The sequence below is a fragment of the Podarcis gaigeae genome (assembly GCF_964106915.1).
Source record: "Podarcis gaigeae genome assembly, chromosome: 5".
NCBI classification, from domain to species: Eukaryota; Metazoa; Chordata; class Lepidosauria; order Squamata; family Lacertidae; genus Podarcis; species Podarcis gaigeae.
The window spans coordinates 94,960,489-94,978,698 of NC_139681.1; the positions used below are offsets into that span (position 1 = coordinate 94,960,489).

The window sequence follows — 18,210 nt, forward strand, 5'->3', positions numbered from 1 at the left end:
GGTAAAGAAGTAACTTTGGAGCAAACTTTTGAACTAACTTTTTGAAAGGATACAGTGTCCCTGGATTATATATGAACTGTGTAGCACTTAAATAACTTTGAAGAAAATTGATACTGTGGACTTTTAGGTGACCTGGGGGACTTGCAAAGAATACTTTGTTTTAAAAACTGTAAAGTGAAGCCAGAGACTTCTCCCCCTAGAGGAGACTTGATTGTAATTAAGAACAATTGAAATACTAGCTGCTGAGCCATCAAAAAATTTCTATTCTAAACAACCATACAAAGCGTGTGACTGACCTTGGCCCGGCATGAGAGTGTTATGGATGGTAAAGGGAAAGTAGAGATACAGGAAAAAAGTCTAAGATCTGGCAGACAATACAAAATAGATACTTCACAACAAAGGAGGGCCTCAAGATCCGGACTCACAGGTGCAGCTGCTGCCTCACAAGCAAAACAAAGAATTATTTCATTGGAAGACGCACTGGCTAAGGCACTTGGAAAAATAAATGAATCCCTGGAACATTTAACGAAGCAAGGGGCAGAGACAAGTAAACAAGTGGCTGAAACCAATAAACAAATTGCAGAAACCAACAAGAAAGTAGCAGAGGTTTCAGCAAAAATTGATTTAAATACTACAAGTATAAATGAACTTGGAAAGAAGGTGAATTCTAACACAGAAACCATTGAAAAATTATTAGAGGAATCGGCTACAATTCGAAAGATTGCAGAGGAGGCCAAGGAAATTGTGATTACTACACAGGAAAAAATCCCACTGGTCTTCAAAAAACTGGAGGATCATGATCTGACACTGTCCATGATTGATTTGCACAGGAAAGAGAAGAATTTGAGAATTTGAGCAGTACCGGAAAGCGAAAGCGATAATTTGGTGGACTTTCTTACAAAAGAATTTTCAGAATTTTGGCAACTGGGCCCAGAGAAGGAAGAATTTAAGATAGTAAGTGCATTTAGACTTGGTGCAAGACAAAGAAGGAATAAGGCAAGAGATTGTTTGATAACTTTAAGATCCAAAGAAGAAAGAGACAAAATTTTGAATTTGCACTACCAAAAAACACTGCGAATTGAAGATTCCTACGTGGAGATCTTTAAAGACATACCGAAGTACATTTTGGATGCAAGAACGCACTATAGAGATCTGGTCATCTTGCTAAAAAGAAACAATATACCTTTCAGGTGGGAATTCCCTCAAGGCCTATCTTTTAAATACAAAGGAATAAGAATAAGGACAGTGGGTGACAAAGACAAATTTCTGAGAGACCACGAGGAGGACCTTCAGAAAGAGGCGGAATCTGGACTAGAACCAACTTCACCAAGAAAAGGAATGCTGGATATTGCAAATTTATCATTTGGACTGCAACCACCGACTCAAGAAGAACAACTACTTGGAGCTGTAGGAGGAAAGAGTAAATAACATCATCATGGCTCTGCAACTTCTTAGCTGGAATTGCAATGGTCTGAACATGCCCCGGAAGAGAAAAAGCATTTTTCATATATTAAAGAAAGAACAATTGGATTTGATCTGCTTACAAGAGACACATGTGACGAGATCACATAGGAAAATACTTATTAATAAAAGACTGGGACAAGAATTTATTTCGTCTGACAGAGTTAAAAAAAGAGGAGTGGTGATTTATGCAAAGGAAAGATTGTTGCCGAAATTAATTTTTAAAGATGACCAAGGAAGATTCCTTGCAACTGAAATCCAAGCCCAAGGAGAGAAACTTTTGATTGTAGGAATTTATGCACCGAATGAGGGGAAATCTGAATTCTTTAAGAAGTTGCATGAGATTTTGTTGGACTATCTGGATTATAATGTAATTTTGATGGGAGACATGAATGGAGTAGTATCTACAAATATGGACAAAGCACAGAGACAGGTAATTACTAAAAACCTTTTTTGAAATGACTGACAATATGGACTTGGTTGACATATGGAGAACAAAAAACCCTCTTGAGAGAAAGGGAACCTTTTTTTCTGAAGCCAAAATGACATGGACTAGAATTGACCAAATATGGGTTACTAGAGGAATGGCTCCAAAGATAAAGAAAGTTGAAATTTGCCCCAAAACTTGCTCCGACCACAACGCCGTAAAGATGGAGATGAAGCTAATGACAGCTGGTTCCTTCAGATGGAGGATGAATGACACCTTATTTAGAGATGAGGAAGTATACAAAAAGGCCCAAAAGACTTTGAGAGATTACTTTGAAATAAATATGAAGACCAATGTTGAAAAAAAGAGTAGTCTGGGATGCAAGTAAAGCCGTTATGCGAGGATTCTTGATACAACAAAATGCAATAAAGAAGAGAAGCCAAAATGAGAAGAAAAACAAGATTTTGGAAAAGATAAAAGAAGGGGAAAGGAAATTAAGATCAAAACCAAAGTCTCATGAGATCCTGAAAGAAATTAAATTGTATCAAATACAATATATGGAATTGATGAATCAAGAAATAGAATGTAAAATTAAACAAATGAGACAAAAGACTTTTGAATCTGCAGATAAATATGGGAAACTTTTGGCTTGGCAAATGAGGAAAAGGCAAAAATTGAATACGGTGACAAACTTAGAAGTGGAAGGAAAGAATATCTACAATCCAACTGAAATTAGAAGATGCTTCCAGAGATACTTCAAACAATTATATTCACAAGGGCCGCAGAAAGAAACGGACATAGACCGATTTCTTGAAATAAATGGACTACAAAAAATCTCTAATGAAAGTAAATTAGTACTGAACCAGAAAATAACTGAACAGGAAATAGAAGGTGCCATTCAAAATATGCAACTGGGTAAATCTTCGGGACCAGATGGGCTGACTTCCAGATACTACAAAGCCTTGAAGGAGTGGTTATTACAACCTTTGAAGGAAGTCTGCAATGAAATTTTGGGAGGGAAAAGGGCACCAGAAACGTGGAAAGAAGCTTTTATTACACTTATACCGAAGACAGAGACTGAAAAGACTCAACTTAAGAACTACCGCCCTATTTCTTTACTAAATGTGGATTACAAAATCTTTGCTGACATTTTGGCTAAGAGATTGAAAAAAGTTTTGATGGAGGAGATTCACAGAGACCAAGCGGGCTTTCTCCCAAGAAGACATTTGTCAGATAACGTAAGGAATATAATTGACATTTTGGAAAAGCTGGAAGTGAATATAAACACTAAAGCAGTTTTGATATTTGTCGATGCGGAGGAAGCCTTGGAGCTTTTCTTGGAGCTTTATGAGGAAGAATCTCCGGGGGATGGGGGTAGGCCAAGAGTTTGAAAATGGTATAGGTGCAATAAACTCTGAACAAAAAGCAAAGTTAATTGTAAACAATGTGGTTACGGAAGAATTCATGATAGAGAAAGGGACACGTCAGGGGTGCCCAATCTCTCCATTACTTTTTATATCAGTCCTGGAGGTTTTGTTGAACATGATTAGAAGGGATCAGCTGGTTAAAGGGGTACTGGTCGGAGCAAAACAGTACAAATTGAGAGCATTTGCTGATGACTTGGTACTTACATTACAAGAGCCTGAATCTAGTACAAAAAGGGTCTTAGAAATAATTCAAGAGTTTGGTCGTAGCAGGTTTTAAATTGAATAAGTTAAAAACTAAGGTATTGGAGAAAAACTTAACAGCTTTTGAAAAAGAGAGGTTTCAGAATGAGACAGGATTAACCGTGGTTAAGAATGTGAAATACTTGGGGATCAATATGACAGCTAAAAATGTGAATTTATTTAAAGATAATAATGAGAAAATTTGGACAGAAGTGAAAAAAGACTTAGAAATCTGGTCAAATTTGAAGCTTTCCTTGTCTGGTCGAATTGCGGTTATAAAGATGAATGTATTGCCTAGAATGTTGTTTTTGTTTCAAACATTGCAAATTCTGGACAAGATGGACTGTTTTAAGAAGTGGCAGGGCCAGAAACCCAGAATTAAATTTAAGATTTTAACTGATGCAAAGGAAAGGGGGGGATTTGCCCTGCCAGACCTTAAACTATACTATGAATCGGCAGCTTTTTGCTGGTTGAAGGACTGGCTACTTCTTGAAAACACAGATATTCTGGATTTAGAAGGTTTTAATAATACTTTCGGGTGGCATACATATTTGTGGTATGACAAGATTAAAGCACACAAAGCTTTTAAAAATCATATTGTCAGGAAATCATTGTATAAGGTCTGGATTAGATATAAAGATTTGTTGGAAAGTAAAACCCCAAGGTGGTTGTCGCCAATGGAGGCGAAAGCTGTGAAAAAGCTTAATATGGAGTCCAAATGGCCGAAATATTGGGAAATTTTGGAACAAGAAGGGGACAAATTGAAATTGCAGAGTTTTGAGAAATTAAAAGATAAAGTGCGAGACTGGCTTCATTATTATCAAATAATGGAGGTTTACAAGATGGACAGGAAAATTGGCTTCCAGGTGGAAAAATCAAAATTGGAAACAGAATTGTTAGAACCTAATACTAAAAATTTGTCAAAAATGTATAACTTGCTGTTGAAATGGAATACGTAGGATGAAACAGTGAAATCGGCTATGATTAAGTGGGCATAAGACATTGGTCATAATATTATGTTTGCTGACTGGGAAAAGTTGTGGACCACCGGTGCGGAAATTTACGGCATGTAATGCCCTAAGAGAAAATATTATGAAAATGATTTACAGGTGGTACATGACCCCAGTCAAGCTTGCAAAAATTTACCACTTGCCTGATAATAAATGTTGGAAATGTAAAGAGACTGAAGGTACATTCTTTCACCTTTGGTGGACATGCCCAAAGATTTCTGGGAAATGATATATAATGCCCAAAGATTTCTGGGAAATGATATATAATGAATTGAAAAAGGTATTTAAATATATCTTTCTGAAGAAACCAGAGGCCTTTCTCTTGGGTATTGTCGGCCAAACGGTGCCAAAGAAGGATAGAACATTCTTTATGTACGCTACAACAGCAGCAAGAATACTCATCGCAAAGTATTGGAAGACACAAGATCTACCCACCTTGGAAGAATGGCAGATGAAGGTGATAGACTATATGGGACTGGTAGAATCCGAGACCAGGGGAGAGAGACAGCGGAAGAAGATTGGAAGAAATTTAAGGACTATCTCAAGAAATATTGCAAAATTAATGAATGTTAGAATGACGTTGGTTTAGAAACTGTGTGGTTTCCAGCTGGATTGGATAAGTAGTAAGAAAAGAAGGGTTAAAAACTAAATGAAATTAAGGGAAAGGATTTGCTGAATTAATAAAATAGAAATTGGAATACAGAGAGGGGAGGTATGGGGAAGTCGGGAAAGTAAGGTATAAGAAAATAAGGGAATGAAATTATACTTTTTTTTGTTTGTGTTTGTTTGTATTGTTGTTATGTTTTGTTTTTAATATAATTTTTAAAACCTTAATAAATATTTATTTTTTTAAAAAAGGGAGGGGGTGGCAGCAGCTTCCCATTTCACCTTAGGCACTATAAGAGGACACCCCACCTCTCATGAAGCATGTGTGGCCACCCTGGTATGATAATAAGTGGGGGAAAGAAGATAAAGTGCTGAAGGACAGAAGGTAATGCATGTAAATGACATGTCACTTTCCCCATTTTCAACACCAGAGCAGGAATGACCTAGAGTCCACCTATGATGAAGAAAACTTGGCCCAGTGCATTTTTGACCTCTTTGTAGCAGGGTCGGACACAGCTACATGTTCTCTGAAATGGGCACTTCTCTTCCTGGCAAGTCATCCAGATATCCAAGGTGAGAGAGGAGAGCCAGGGCTTCTCTTGACCACTAGGCTGGAGCATAGTTCTTTAAAGGTTTCATATTGGAAAGAGTTGGAAGGGACCCTAAGGGTCTTCTAATACAACCCCCTGCAATGCAGGAATCAACGCATTCCCCCCTCCAGTTTGATTCCATTCCACAACCTGTTTTGTTTTGCAAATCTGCTAGCAGTTTCTTTATGCAGCAAATGTACAAAAATGACCACTCCCCGCTTAAAACGGGGGGCGCCCTTTGCGTGGACGCGCACAGCCCCTAGATCTGGAGCGGCTCCAACAGCATAGGCTTGGTTTGCCTTCCCTCAGGTGGGATACCTGGAGGTCTCCACCTACCTCAGTCAGGGTCCCTTGTCCAATCCCACCTGGGGGAAGTGTTGCCAAGGAGACCAGGCCAGGTAGGGGAAGGATTACCTGCCCACACAATAGAGGGAGGATCTTACCTGGGAATCCTCACTTGGCTCTAGAGCTTCTCCCACCCTACCCACCCTCAGCTAATGTCTTATTTGCAAGTTAACTTTTCTTCACAGGTTAACTTTTCTTCACAGGTATACGGGCGTTGCTATGTTAAGGTCGCTGTTAAAGGGCCGGAAAGGAATTTCCCTGCATTGGCAGGTTTCGCCTTTCCCATAGCAAAACGTCACAACTTTGGCGGTATCAGGCCTTGGGCGGAATCTTTTAGTCCATCTTCCTCTTTGCGTCGGCGATACCAGGGTTCCCCATTAAAGGGGTTTCTGAAGGGAGGCTTTGACCGTACACCGAAAGGTCGTCATTGCTCTCCCCTGCGGCGGCGGCGTAACGGGGGCGGCTATCTCTGCTTGAACATATGTTCTCCAGAGCAGGCCCATCCCCCCCCCCCACACACTGGATAACCCTGATGCTCCCTAGGTCTCCGGCTGGGGACTGGGGAGGGAGAACGCCCAATGCCTGAGCCAAGGTCTACCCACATTTAATAAAGTTGTGGCCAATTTAATCCCATAGCACGTTGTTATGAGTCATTATTCCACATGACGGGGGACACCGCGCGGAATCAGGGGACTCTGCCTGTCCACGCAATGCCCCTGCTGTGAGATAAGTGACTGAGCCTCATTCCTGCCTCTCCATGCACCATTACATGAGGGATGTGGGTGGCACTGTGGTCTAAAGCACTGAGCCTCTAAGGATTGCTGATTAGAAGGTTGGCAGTTTGAATCCATAAGACAGGTGAGCTCCTATTGCTCTGTCCCAACTTCTGCCAACGTAGCAGTTCGAAAGAATCCCAGTGTTAGTAAACAGGTGGTGCTGCGGTGGGAAGGTAATCAGCATTTCTGTGTGCTCTGGCACTCATCATGGTGTCCAGTTGTGCCAGAAGTGGTTTAGTCATGCTGGCCACATGACCCGGAATGCTGTCTGTGGATAAACACCAGCTCCCTAGGCCTGAAAGCGAGATGAGTGAAGCACCTCATAGTCTCATTTGATTGGACTTAACCGTCTAGGGGTCCTTTACCTTTATATGAGTGATGCTAGCCAAAGATCAGATGAGGAAATGAGTATTAGTGAAACTAAGTAGGAAATACTGAGGGCTGGGGGTGGAGAATGAATATATGACAGCCTTTGATCCCAGCCCTTCAGCAAATCCAGCCAGCTCTGGTAACGAGAAACAACTGCGATGAGCTTCACTTTCAGCCTTTCCACATCTGGGATCTAGAGTGGGGAAGAATCATGTACACAGACGAGCTCTTTGGAGGACCAGGTGATCTAAAAATGCAAGAAACTGGGACTCATTCACAGAGATTTATGGAATATGTTCAAGCGAATTAAATGTCCATCTGAAATAAAATGCAGTATTCACAATAAACCTTCTGTTTCCATCATTCTCTTCAGATAAAATGCACAAGGAAATAGAAGATGTCATAGGTTCTGCTCACTCAATCTGCTATCAAGACAAGAAGAAACTGCCCTACACTAATGCTGTGATTCATGAAATACAGCGCTTTAAATTTGCTGGTTTTTGGGGGTTCCCTAGGCAATGTACAAAGGATTTCAAGCTGCGTGGTTTTCTCATTCCCAAGGTATAACAGTGTGATATAGCTGCACTCCTGTAGCCCAAGAACAAAGAGCAGCAAAAGGTTGTATAGTGAGAGATGCTGCCAGGCATACAGGAACTTCCTGCCTAGTCAAAAATCTGAAGGGGAAGAGCAGGAGCTCCATCTGCAGACATGTTTCACCATCAGCAAGTGCCATTCCATGGGGCAATTGTGGCAGGGAAGAAGCATGTAGTGGCCAGACGTCTCAGCCTGCTTGTGAGCTATCATTTTAAAAGAGGTGGGGGAAAGTCCTCGATGAATACAAAGCCACCCACCATAATCATAATAATAATGATGATGATGATAATAATAATAATAATAATAATAATAATAATAATAATAATAATAATAATTCTGATCAGTCTCTGCAAAGATTAGTCTTGGGATAGTGTGGGACAATTTTTAAAAAAAAGTATTGATGTGAATGCATTCCAAGTCACTTGTTTCTTATTTGCAGAGGACTGTGATTATTCCCGATCTGCGCTCTGTTCTTCTTGATGCAACACGATGGGAGACACCTGCAGAGTTCAACCCAAATCATTTTTTGGACAAGGATGGACAATTCGTGAACAGAGAAGAATATCTGCCATTTGGTGCAGGTAAATGCAGAAGAGGACGTGGGTGGCGCTGTGGGTAAAACCTCAGTGCCTAGGGCTTGCCGATCGCATGGTCGGTGGTTCGAATCCTCACGGCGGGGTGAGCTCCCGTCTTCCGGTCCCAGCTCCTGCCCACCTAGCAGTTTGAAAGCACCCCTAAGTGCAAGTAGATAAATAGGTACCACTTTCTAGCGGGAAGGTAAACGGCATTTCCGTGTGCTGCGCTGGTGCCGGCTCGCCAGAGCAGCTTCGTCACACTGGCCACGTGACCCGGAAGTGTCTCCGGACAGTGCTAGCCCCCGGCCTCTTAAGTGAGATGTGGGCGCACAACCCTAGAGTCGGACACGACTGGCCTGTAGGGCAGGGTTAACTTTACCTTTTCCTAAATGCAGAAAACCAAGCTACGTTGTGATCTGTAGATGTGCTTACTGGTCTGCTTCCAGGAAATGACATCAGCAGCAGCACAGGTGGGAGTGGGCCAGAGCAGAAGGAGCACCTTTCTGGCTGGAGTGGCACTGCTGGTCAGCAGAATGGTGCAAGGCACTGGCAAGTTAAGGGGATCTCTAGGTTGGTGGCTTGGGACCCACACATGCACATACACTTATGTGGTCTCCATCTGCAACTCCCAACATTTGCCACCCCTGCCCTAGAATAGAATAGAATAGAATAGAATAGAATAGAATAGAATAGAATCATAGAGTTGGAAGAGACCACAAGGGCCATCGAGTCCAACCCCCTGCCAAGCAGGAAACACCATCAGAGCACTCCTGACATATGGTTGTCAAGCCTCTGCTTAAAGACCTCCAAAGAAGGAGACTCCACCACACTCCTTGGCAGCAAATTCCACGGTCGAACAGCTCTTACTGTCAGGAAGTTCTTCCTAATGTTTAGGTGGAATCTTCTTTCTTGTAGTTTGGATCCATTGCTCCGTGTCCGCTTCTCTGGAGCAGCAGAAAACAACCTTTCTCCCTCCTCTATGTGATATCCTTTTATATATTTGAACATGGCTATTATATCACCCCTTAACCTCCTCTTCTCCAGGCTAAACATGCCCAGCTCCCTTAGCCGTTCCTCATAAGACTCTTTTTTAAAAAAAATGATATTTATTGAAGTTTCAAAAAAGGTTACAGAAATAAAAAAAGTTAGAAAAAAGAAACAAGAAATACAAAATACAGAAAAAATAAACACAATTAAAAATAAATCCATCTTTCCATGCTTATCTTTCATTTACTTATTTCCTTGACTTCCTCACACCTCCCTTTTTTGTATTCTAGTACGGTTGGTTAATTCAGCAAATCCTTTCCCTCTTGGTTTTTATCTTAATCCTTCATCTTAATATATTATAGCTTTACTTTCTCGCCTGTTTACAATCCATTTTCACATGCTCCTTAATAACATTACTGCTAAAAACCACTTAATTTCATTCCGGCATCATTCTAACATTCATTAATTTTACAATATTTCTGTAAATAGTCTTTAAATTTCTTCCAATCTTCTTCCACCGACTCTTCTCCCTGGTCTCGGATTCTGCCAGTCATTTCCACCAATTGTCCAGATTGTAAGCCTCCCTTATTTGATAATAATGAAGCCAATCACACACTTTATCTTTTAGTTTCTCAAAACTCTGCAATTTCAATTTATCTCCTTCTTGTTCCAAAATCCCCCAATATTTCGGCCATTTGGCCTCCATATTGAGTTTTTTCTGAGCTTTCGCTTCCATCGGTGATAACCACCTTGGGGTTTTATTTTCAAGCAAATCTTTATATCTTATCCAAACATTGAACAATGCTTTCCTGACAATATGGTTTTTAAATGCCTTATGTGCTTTGACCTTATCGTACCACAAATATGCATGCCACCCAAAAACATTATTGAAACCTTCTAAATCCAAAATGTCTGTGTTCTCAAGAAGCAGCTGATTCATAATAAAGTTTAAAGTCTGGCAGGGCGAATCCATCTCTTTCCTTTGCATCTGTTAATATTTTAAATTTTATTCTGGGCTTCTTGCCCTGCCAGACAAATCTAGAAATATCTCTCTACCACTTCTTGAAACAATCCATTTTGTCCAAAATTTGCAATGATTGGAATAAAAACAACATTCTTGGCAATACATTCATCTTTATAGCAGCAATGCGGCCTAGCAAGGAAAGCTTCAAGTTTGACCATATTTCTAGGTCCTTTTTCACTTCTGACCAACAGCCCAGAAGTCACATATTCAGTCACCAGATATTGCGCTGCCATGATAGATATTTGACGAAGAATGATCTATGCTACAATTCAATCCTAAACTGAAGGCCCATATTATTAGATCCGCACTTCTGAAGCCCACCCCATATAGCTGTGTTAACTGATCTTTTAATCTTTCTTATAAATTTTTATTCACCCATTATCTATCCTTAATTAAGTATTCTATGTATATGTTTAAATCTATGTTTGGTTCTAGCTCCTATTTATTTAATAATTATTCGCCTGGATTCATACTGTTATGCTATTTAATAATAATAATAATAATAATAATAATAATAATAATAATAACAACAACAATAACAATAATTTATTATTTATACCCCGCGCATCTGGCTGGGCCTCCCCAGCCACTCTGGGCGGCTTCCATAAAAACCAAAAATACAGTAAAATCACACGTTAAAAACTTCCCTGAACAGGGCTGCCTTAAGATGTCTTCTGAATGTCAGGTAGTTGTTTATTGCTTTGACATCTGCTGGAAGGGCGTTCCACAGGGTGGGCGCCACTACTGAGAAGGCCCTCTGCCTGGTTCCCTGTAGCTTTGCTTCTCGCAATGAGGGAACCGCCAGAAGGCCCTCGGCGCTGGACCTCAGCGTCCGGGCAGAATGATGGGGGTGGAGACGCTCCTTCAGGTATACTGGACCGAGGCCGTTTAGGGCTTTAAAGGTCAGCACCAACACTTTGAATTGTGCTCGGAAACATACTGGGAGCCAATGTAGGTCTTTCAAGACCGGTGTTATATGGTCTCGGCGGCCGCTCCCAGTCACCAATCTAGCTGCCGCATTCTGGATTAGTTGTAGTTTCCGAGTCACCTTCAAAGGTAGCCCCACGTAGAGTGCATTGCAGTAGTCCAAGCGGGACATAACCAGAGCATGCACTGGCGAGACAGTCCGCAGGCAGATAGGGTCTCAGCCTACGTACCAGATGGAGCTGGTAAACAGCTGCCCTGGACACAGATTTGACCTGTGCCTCCATGGACAGCTGTGAGTCCAAAATGACTCTCAGGCTGCACACCTGGTCCTTCAGGGGCACAGTTACCCCATTCAGGACCAGGGAATCCTCCACACCTGCCCGCCTCCTGTCCCCCAGAAACAGTACTTCTGTCTTGTCAGGTTTCAACCTCAATCTGTTAGCCGCCATCCATCCTCCAACCGCCTCCAGACACTCACACAGGACCTTCACTGCCCTCACTGGTTCTGATTTAAAAGAGAGGTAGAGCTGGGTATCATCTGCATACTGATGAACACCCAGCCCAAACCTCCTGATGATCTCTCCCAGCGGCTGCATGTAGATGTTGAAAAGCATGGGGGAGAGGACAGAACCCTGAGGCACCCCACAAGTGAGAGCCCAGGGGTCTGAACACTCATCCCCCACCACCACTTTCTGAACACGGCCCAGGAGGAAGGAGCGGAACCACTGTAGGACAGTGCCCCCAGCTCCCAGCCCCTCAAGATGGTCCAGAAGGATGTTATGGTCGATGGTATCAAACGCCGCTGAGAGATCCAGCAGAACTAGGAAACAGCTCTCACCTTTGTCCCTAGCCCGCCGGAGATCATCAACCAGTGCGACCAAGGCAGTTTCAGTCCCATGATGAGGCCTGAATCCCGACTGGAAGGGATCCAAATGGTCCGCTTCTTCCAGGCGTGCCTGGAGTTGTTCGGCAACCGCTCGCTCTATCACCTTGCCCAAGAATGGAAGATTTGAGACTGGGCGATAGTTGGCCATCGTGGCCGCATCTAAAGATGGTTTTTTAAGAAGCGGTTTAATAACCGCCTCTTTCAGTGGGTCTGGGAAGGCTCCCTCACGGAGGGAAGCATTCACCACCCCACGAAGCCCATCGCCCAGTCCTTCCCGGCTAGCTTTTATAAGCCAGGATGGGCAAGGATCCAGGAGACAGGTGGTTGGTTTCACTCGTCCAAGCAGCCTGTCCACATCCTCGGAGGTAACAGATTGGAATTGATCCCACTCAACTTGACTAGACAGAACTCTAGCACTCTCCCGCCCTGGCCCTGCTCCCACGGTGGAGTCTACTTCTTCCCGAATCTGAGCTAGTTTATCTGCAAAAAACTTTGCAAAATCATTGCAGGAGAATATGTGGCCTGTACTGGGCCCCAATGTTACAGGTGGTTCCGCTAAATTGTGAACCACCTGAAAAAGTTTCCTGCTGCTGTTTTCTGCAGATGCAATAGAGGCGGTGAAGAAATTCTTCTTCGCCGTCGCTATCGCCACTTGGTAGGCTTGACGTTGAGCTCTAACCTGTGTCCGATCAGATTCGGAATGAGTTATCCGCCACCGGCGCTCTAGCTGTCTCAACGATTGTTTCATTGCCCTCAGATCCGTGGAAAACCACGGGGCTCTCCGGGCTCCATGCAATCGGAGAGGGCGCTTCGGAGCCAAACAGTCAATAGCCCTGGTTAACTCCGCATTCCAGCGGGCCACCAGGGAATCAGCTGAAAGGCCATCAACATGGGATAAAGCATCCCCTACCACTCTCTGGAAACCATTTGGATCCATTAAGTGGCGGGGGCGGACCATCCGAATTGGTCCCACCTCCCTGCAGAGGGGATGGGTCGCAGAGAAGTCCAGTTGCACCAGGAAGTGATCTGACCATGGCACTTCTTTTGTTTCACTTTTACTTAGTGTCAGATCACCAACATCCATAGAGGTAAACACCAGGTCCAAGGCATGTCCGCGGCTATGGGTTGGGCCAGACTTATTCAGGGACAGCCCCATGGAGGCCATGCTTTCCACGAAGTCCCGAGCTGCCCCTTGTAAGGTCGTGTCGGCATGGATGTTAAAATCCCCTAGGACGACCAAGCTAGGTGTCTCCAGGAGAACATCCGCCACGACCTGAAGCAGCTCGGGCAGGGAATCCTTGGTGCAGCGGGGAGGTCGGTACACCAAAAGGAATCCTGTACTGCCCCTATTGCCCAACTTCCAGAACATGCACTCAGAAAACTGGGTCTTCCCAATAGGACGCCTGGTGCAAACTAATGACTTTCTAAAAATCACTGCAACCCCCCCTCCCCGCCCACATGACCTGGGTTGCTGTGCGTAAGAGAAACCTGGTGGACAAGCAGCGGCAAGGACAGGCCCATCTGCTTCATCCAACCAAGTCTCTGTTACACATGCCAGGTCGAGTCCTCCATCCATGATCAAGTCATGGATGGCAGTGGTCTTATGAATCATTGACCTGGCATTGCACAGCAGCACCTTTAGGTCATGTGGGTATCCCTTGCTGATTCTAGTATCCATCCGGTCAGGACCAGACCCGGAGGCAGGAATAGTCCTCAGACAACGACTAAACCTGCCTCCTCTGTAATGACATGGTCTGGTCTTAGCATAACTCCTCCTCCTACCCGTGATCACTGAGATCGGTTGTCCCAGTGCACTCCCCGGCAGCCCTGACCCCTCCCCCTAAGAACAAAATAACAACTTATACAAGCAAACAAAACCAATAAAACAATACAAACAAAAAATGTAAAAATTACAAAAACATCAAAATAAAAAAAATAATTCCCCAAACCCAACCAAACATCAATCCCACCCCCACCCCCCACATACAAAAAATCCAAAAGAATTTTTTTAAAAACATTTTTTAAAACACTCTGTGCCCCTCCTGCAGTAACACTGTCCTAGTGAGGCCTGTCAGGCCCCGCCCTGGGCCAGGTGGTAAGTGGCAAGAGCAGGGCCCTCAGGCACTCACTCAGGGGAGTCCTCCTGGGCAGCAGGCAGCAAGCAGCATGCAGTCCTTATGAGGCTTCAGGCCCCGCCCCAGGCCAGATGGTAAGTGGCAGGAAGGAGCAGGGCCCTCAAGCACTCACTCAGGGGAGTCCTCCTGGGCAGCAGGCAGCAAGCACCAAGCAGTCCTTGTGAGGCTTCAGGCCCCGCCCCAGGCCAGATGGTAAGTGGCAGGAAGGAGCAGGGCCCTCAAGCACTCACTCAGGGGAGTCCTCCTGGGCAGCAGGCAGCAAGCACCACGCAGTCCTTATGAGGCTTCAGGCCCCGCCCCAGGCCAGATGGTAAGTGGCAAGAGCAGGGCCCTCAAGCACTCACTCAGGGGAGTCCTCCTGGGCAGCAGGCAGCAAGCACCACGCAGTCCTTATGAGGCTTCAGGCCCCGCCCCAGGCCAGATGGTAAGTGGCAAGAGTAGGGCCCTCAGGCACTCACTCAGGGGACTCCTCCTGGGCAGCAGGCAGCAAGCACCACGCAGTCCTTATGAGGCTTCAGGCCCCGCCCCAGGCCAGATGGTAAGTGGCAAGAGCAGGGCCCTCAGGCACTCACTCAGGGGACTCCTCCTGGGCAGCAGGCAGCAAGCACCACGCAGTCCTTATGAGGCTTCAGGCCCCGCCCCAGGCCAGATGGTAAGTGGCAAGAGCAGGGCCCTCAAGCACTCACTCAGGGGAGTCCTCCTGGGCAGCAGGCAGCAAGCACCACGCAGTCCTTATGAGGCTTCAGGACCCACCCCAGGCCAGATGGTAAGTGGCAGAAAGGAGCAGGGCCCTCAGCACTCACTCAGGGGAGTCCTCCTGGGCAGCAGGCAGCAAGCACCACGCAGTCCTTATGAGGCTTCAGGCCCCGCCCCAGGCCAGATGGTAAGTGGCAAGAGCAGGGCCCTCAGGCACTCACTCAGGGGAGTCCTCCTGGGCAGCAGGCAGCAAGCAGCACGCAGTCCTTATGAGGCTTCAGGCCCCGCCCCAGGCCAGATGGTAAGTGGCAAGAGCAGGGCCCGTATTTATGGATATGTTTTGTCTATGCTGGTCTATGACCGTAATAAAGTACTTGACTTGACTTCTGACCAACATTTTTCACAGTTGTCTTTAAATAAATTTAAATTCTTAGCGGTCATGTTAACCCCCAGGTATTTTACTTTCTTAGCCAATGTTAAACCTGTCTCCTTCTGAAACCTCTCTTTCTCAATTGATGTTAGATTTTTCTCGAGAACCTTAGTTTTTAACTTGTTTAACTTAAATCCTGCAACTTGACCAAATTCTTGAATCAATTCCAATACTCTTTTAGTACTAGATTCTGGCTCCTGTAATGTCAGTACTAAATCATCTGCAAATGCTTTCAATTTGTACTGTTTGGCTCCGACCTGAATACCATTAACCAATTGGTCCCTTCTGATCATATTTAGCAGAACCTCCAGGACCGAAATAAAAAGCAATGGGGAAATTGGGCAACCTTGTCGTGTCCCTTTCTCTATCTTAAATTCCTCTGTCACCACATTGTTCACAATGAATTTAGCCTTTTGTTCTGAATAAATTGCACCTATACCATTTCCAAAACCTGCCGCGTCACACTGTTGGCTCATGTCAAGTTTGTGGTCAACCAAGACTCCTGTCCCTGAGAGAGGCACTGCCAGCACCAGGATACTGCTGTTCCCTGTCACACATCACCACTGCAAGCCACCCAACTTCTCTTCAGGCAGCAATGCTAGTTCCTACCAAGGTGAAGTAAACCTGGCAGGAGAGTTTGCTCCATGGTCTTAACCCCTTTCTGCATTGCTGATTTGGGCAGTTGACCAAACCTTTCCTTTCATTTTTTAAAATCAAGTTTTATTAAAAAGCTTTATACATAAGACACAATAAAAATCATACTAATCAAAAAGGGAAAATAGAAAAAAGATTAGGAAAGAAAAATAGAAAAGAAATAAAGGAAATTACAGAGTCCTCTATCAAAATTAAATCTTCACCCTTATTCTGCACACAGAAAAGTGAGCCCTCCCAGTTCTCCCTGGGAGCTAGACCCTCTTACACTGGCTTCTAGCCCTGGGAGATGCTCTCTGCCCTGCCCCTCCCACAGGACCCTTCATCTTCAATCCATCCTCTTCCTGAATGTATCTTCCTTGATACGAGATTGGGAACTTCAAATTACAGAACAAAACATAAGTATAACAAGAAGAAAGAAAGGTTAGCACTGACCAGGCTAGAAAACTGACAGCAGCCTTGATGTTTTCCCTATCCTAACTATGTCTATTTTGCCAAAGTGTTATGCAGAATGCTTATAGCTACAAAGCAATGAAGATGGGAAAGTAAATTATTGCTCACTTACTGCCTTCTTCTTGTCTCCTCCTCAGGGGCTCGCATTTGTTTGGGAATGCAGATGGCAAAGATTGAAATATTCATCTTCCTGACCAGCCTGCTGAGGGCATTCCGTTTTCAGCTGCCAGAAGGAGTCAAAGAGCTCAATCAAGAGGCTATAATAGGGATTATAGCACACCCCCATCTGTATAAACTCTGTGCTGTTCCCCGCTGCAACACATAAGAAAATAGGAAAATATTAGGGGCTGCACCCCTGCTTCCTCCACTTAGCGACCCCTTGGCAACTCCTGACACATGAACCCCCTAGCATTTCCCCTTCCCTTCCCATCTCATCCCATGCAACTACTGAGGTCTCTTTTCACCTTCGCAGCTCCATTTCTGAAGCCACTTCTCTCTTATCTTCTGCAGCTCTGCTTTGCATCTGTTTTCCCCTTCACCCCATCTCCTCCTTTTCTTTAGGCCTTTTCATGCCCCTGCTTTCATCTTCATCCCTTTCCTAATGCCTCCTTACTCCCTCCTTTTTGACAACTTCCTTTGCATCCCCATTCTTACTCTTGCTCCCTTTTCTCCTCCCTCTCCCCCTTACTTTTCTCAAATCTCCCTTACACACACATTCCCACACCTCCTCCTCTCTCCCTTTTCTGCAGCCCCCTTCTACCCCCCCATGCTATGTTATTGTATCTTTAAGATGAGTAGACTCCTAAGAGCAAGGCTATCAGCTTCTCCAGTTGAAGAATGTTAAGTTTCTTTGATGGCTGCTGTACATGTGTGCTTGTTAATAAAATATCTCTTCTAAATCACTACATTGAACCCGGAACGCGGACCACGCAAGGTATCAGGAGTGAAATAGGTTGTGTGGAGGCACTATGCAATATTTGAAGGCTTCACATCCTTTATCACAGTTAAGGAATGGAAGGGGGAGAAGTTTGAAATAGACATTCCCCTGACTTCCACTAGCCTTTCCTTCAATGGCAGAAGTTTGAGTAAAATGGAGATGGTGGAAAACTGAGGTAACTGTGGCTTTAGGAATAATGGAGGGATGGAGGAACACTGAGCAATTGGTGTGTTTGTATGTGTATGTGTGTTTGTATATATAACATTTTAACAAGGAGAAACAGCAGAGATGGGTACGGAAGCAACCACCCAAAAGCTAAGAAAACAGAAGAATGAAATGGAAAGTGGAATTAAAGAGGACAAGGAGACTTTGGAAAACAATATGGATGAAGGATTGCCAGAACAGAAGGATGAAATGGTGGAGCTGGAGGCAACAGATGGTGTAATGAAGAAGTCCTTCACAAAAGGTGACTAGAGGACTGAAACAGCCAAATGGCGGTGTTGTGATGTTGGAGGAGTGGAAGGAAGCCACAGATGAAGAGATGAAGAGACATCAATTAGATGTTGGGGGCTCCTACTCCTTTTAACTTTTTAAACTTTTTAATCTTTTAACCCTCTTCTTATCAAAAGTTTGGCAACCTGGGGTTTTATATCTGACAACTTGT

The 18,210-nt window shown here is 44.2% G+C and overlaps 1 protein-coding gene across 1 annotated transcript in view; it reads left to right on the top strand.

Moving 5' to 3' along the window:
- LOC310844919 (cytochrome P450 2C8-like) overlaps window positions 1-17,511 on the top strand; it is a 41,096-nt gene extending 23,585 nt beyond the window's left edge. The window contains exons 6-9 of the mRNA XM_083739669.1: window positions 5,603-5,744; window positions 7,625-7,812; window positions 8,285-8,426; window positions 16,747-17,511. Coding sequence (XP_083595795.1) covers window positions 5,603-5,744; window positions 7,625-7,812; window positions 8,285-8,426; window positions 16,747-16,934 — 660 coding nt within the window. The 3' untranslated portion in view covers window positions 16,935-17,511. The remainder of the gene's footprint in view (window positions 1-5,602; window positions 5,745-7,624; window positions 7,813-8,284; window positions 8,427-16,746) is intronic.
- The last annotated feature ends 699 nt before the right edge of the window (window positions 17,512-18,210 follow it).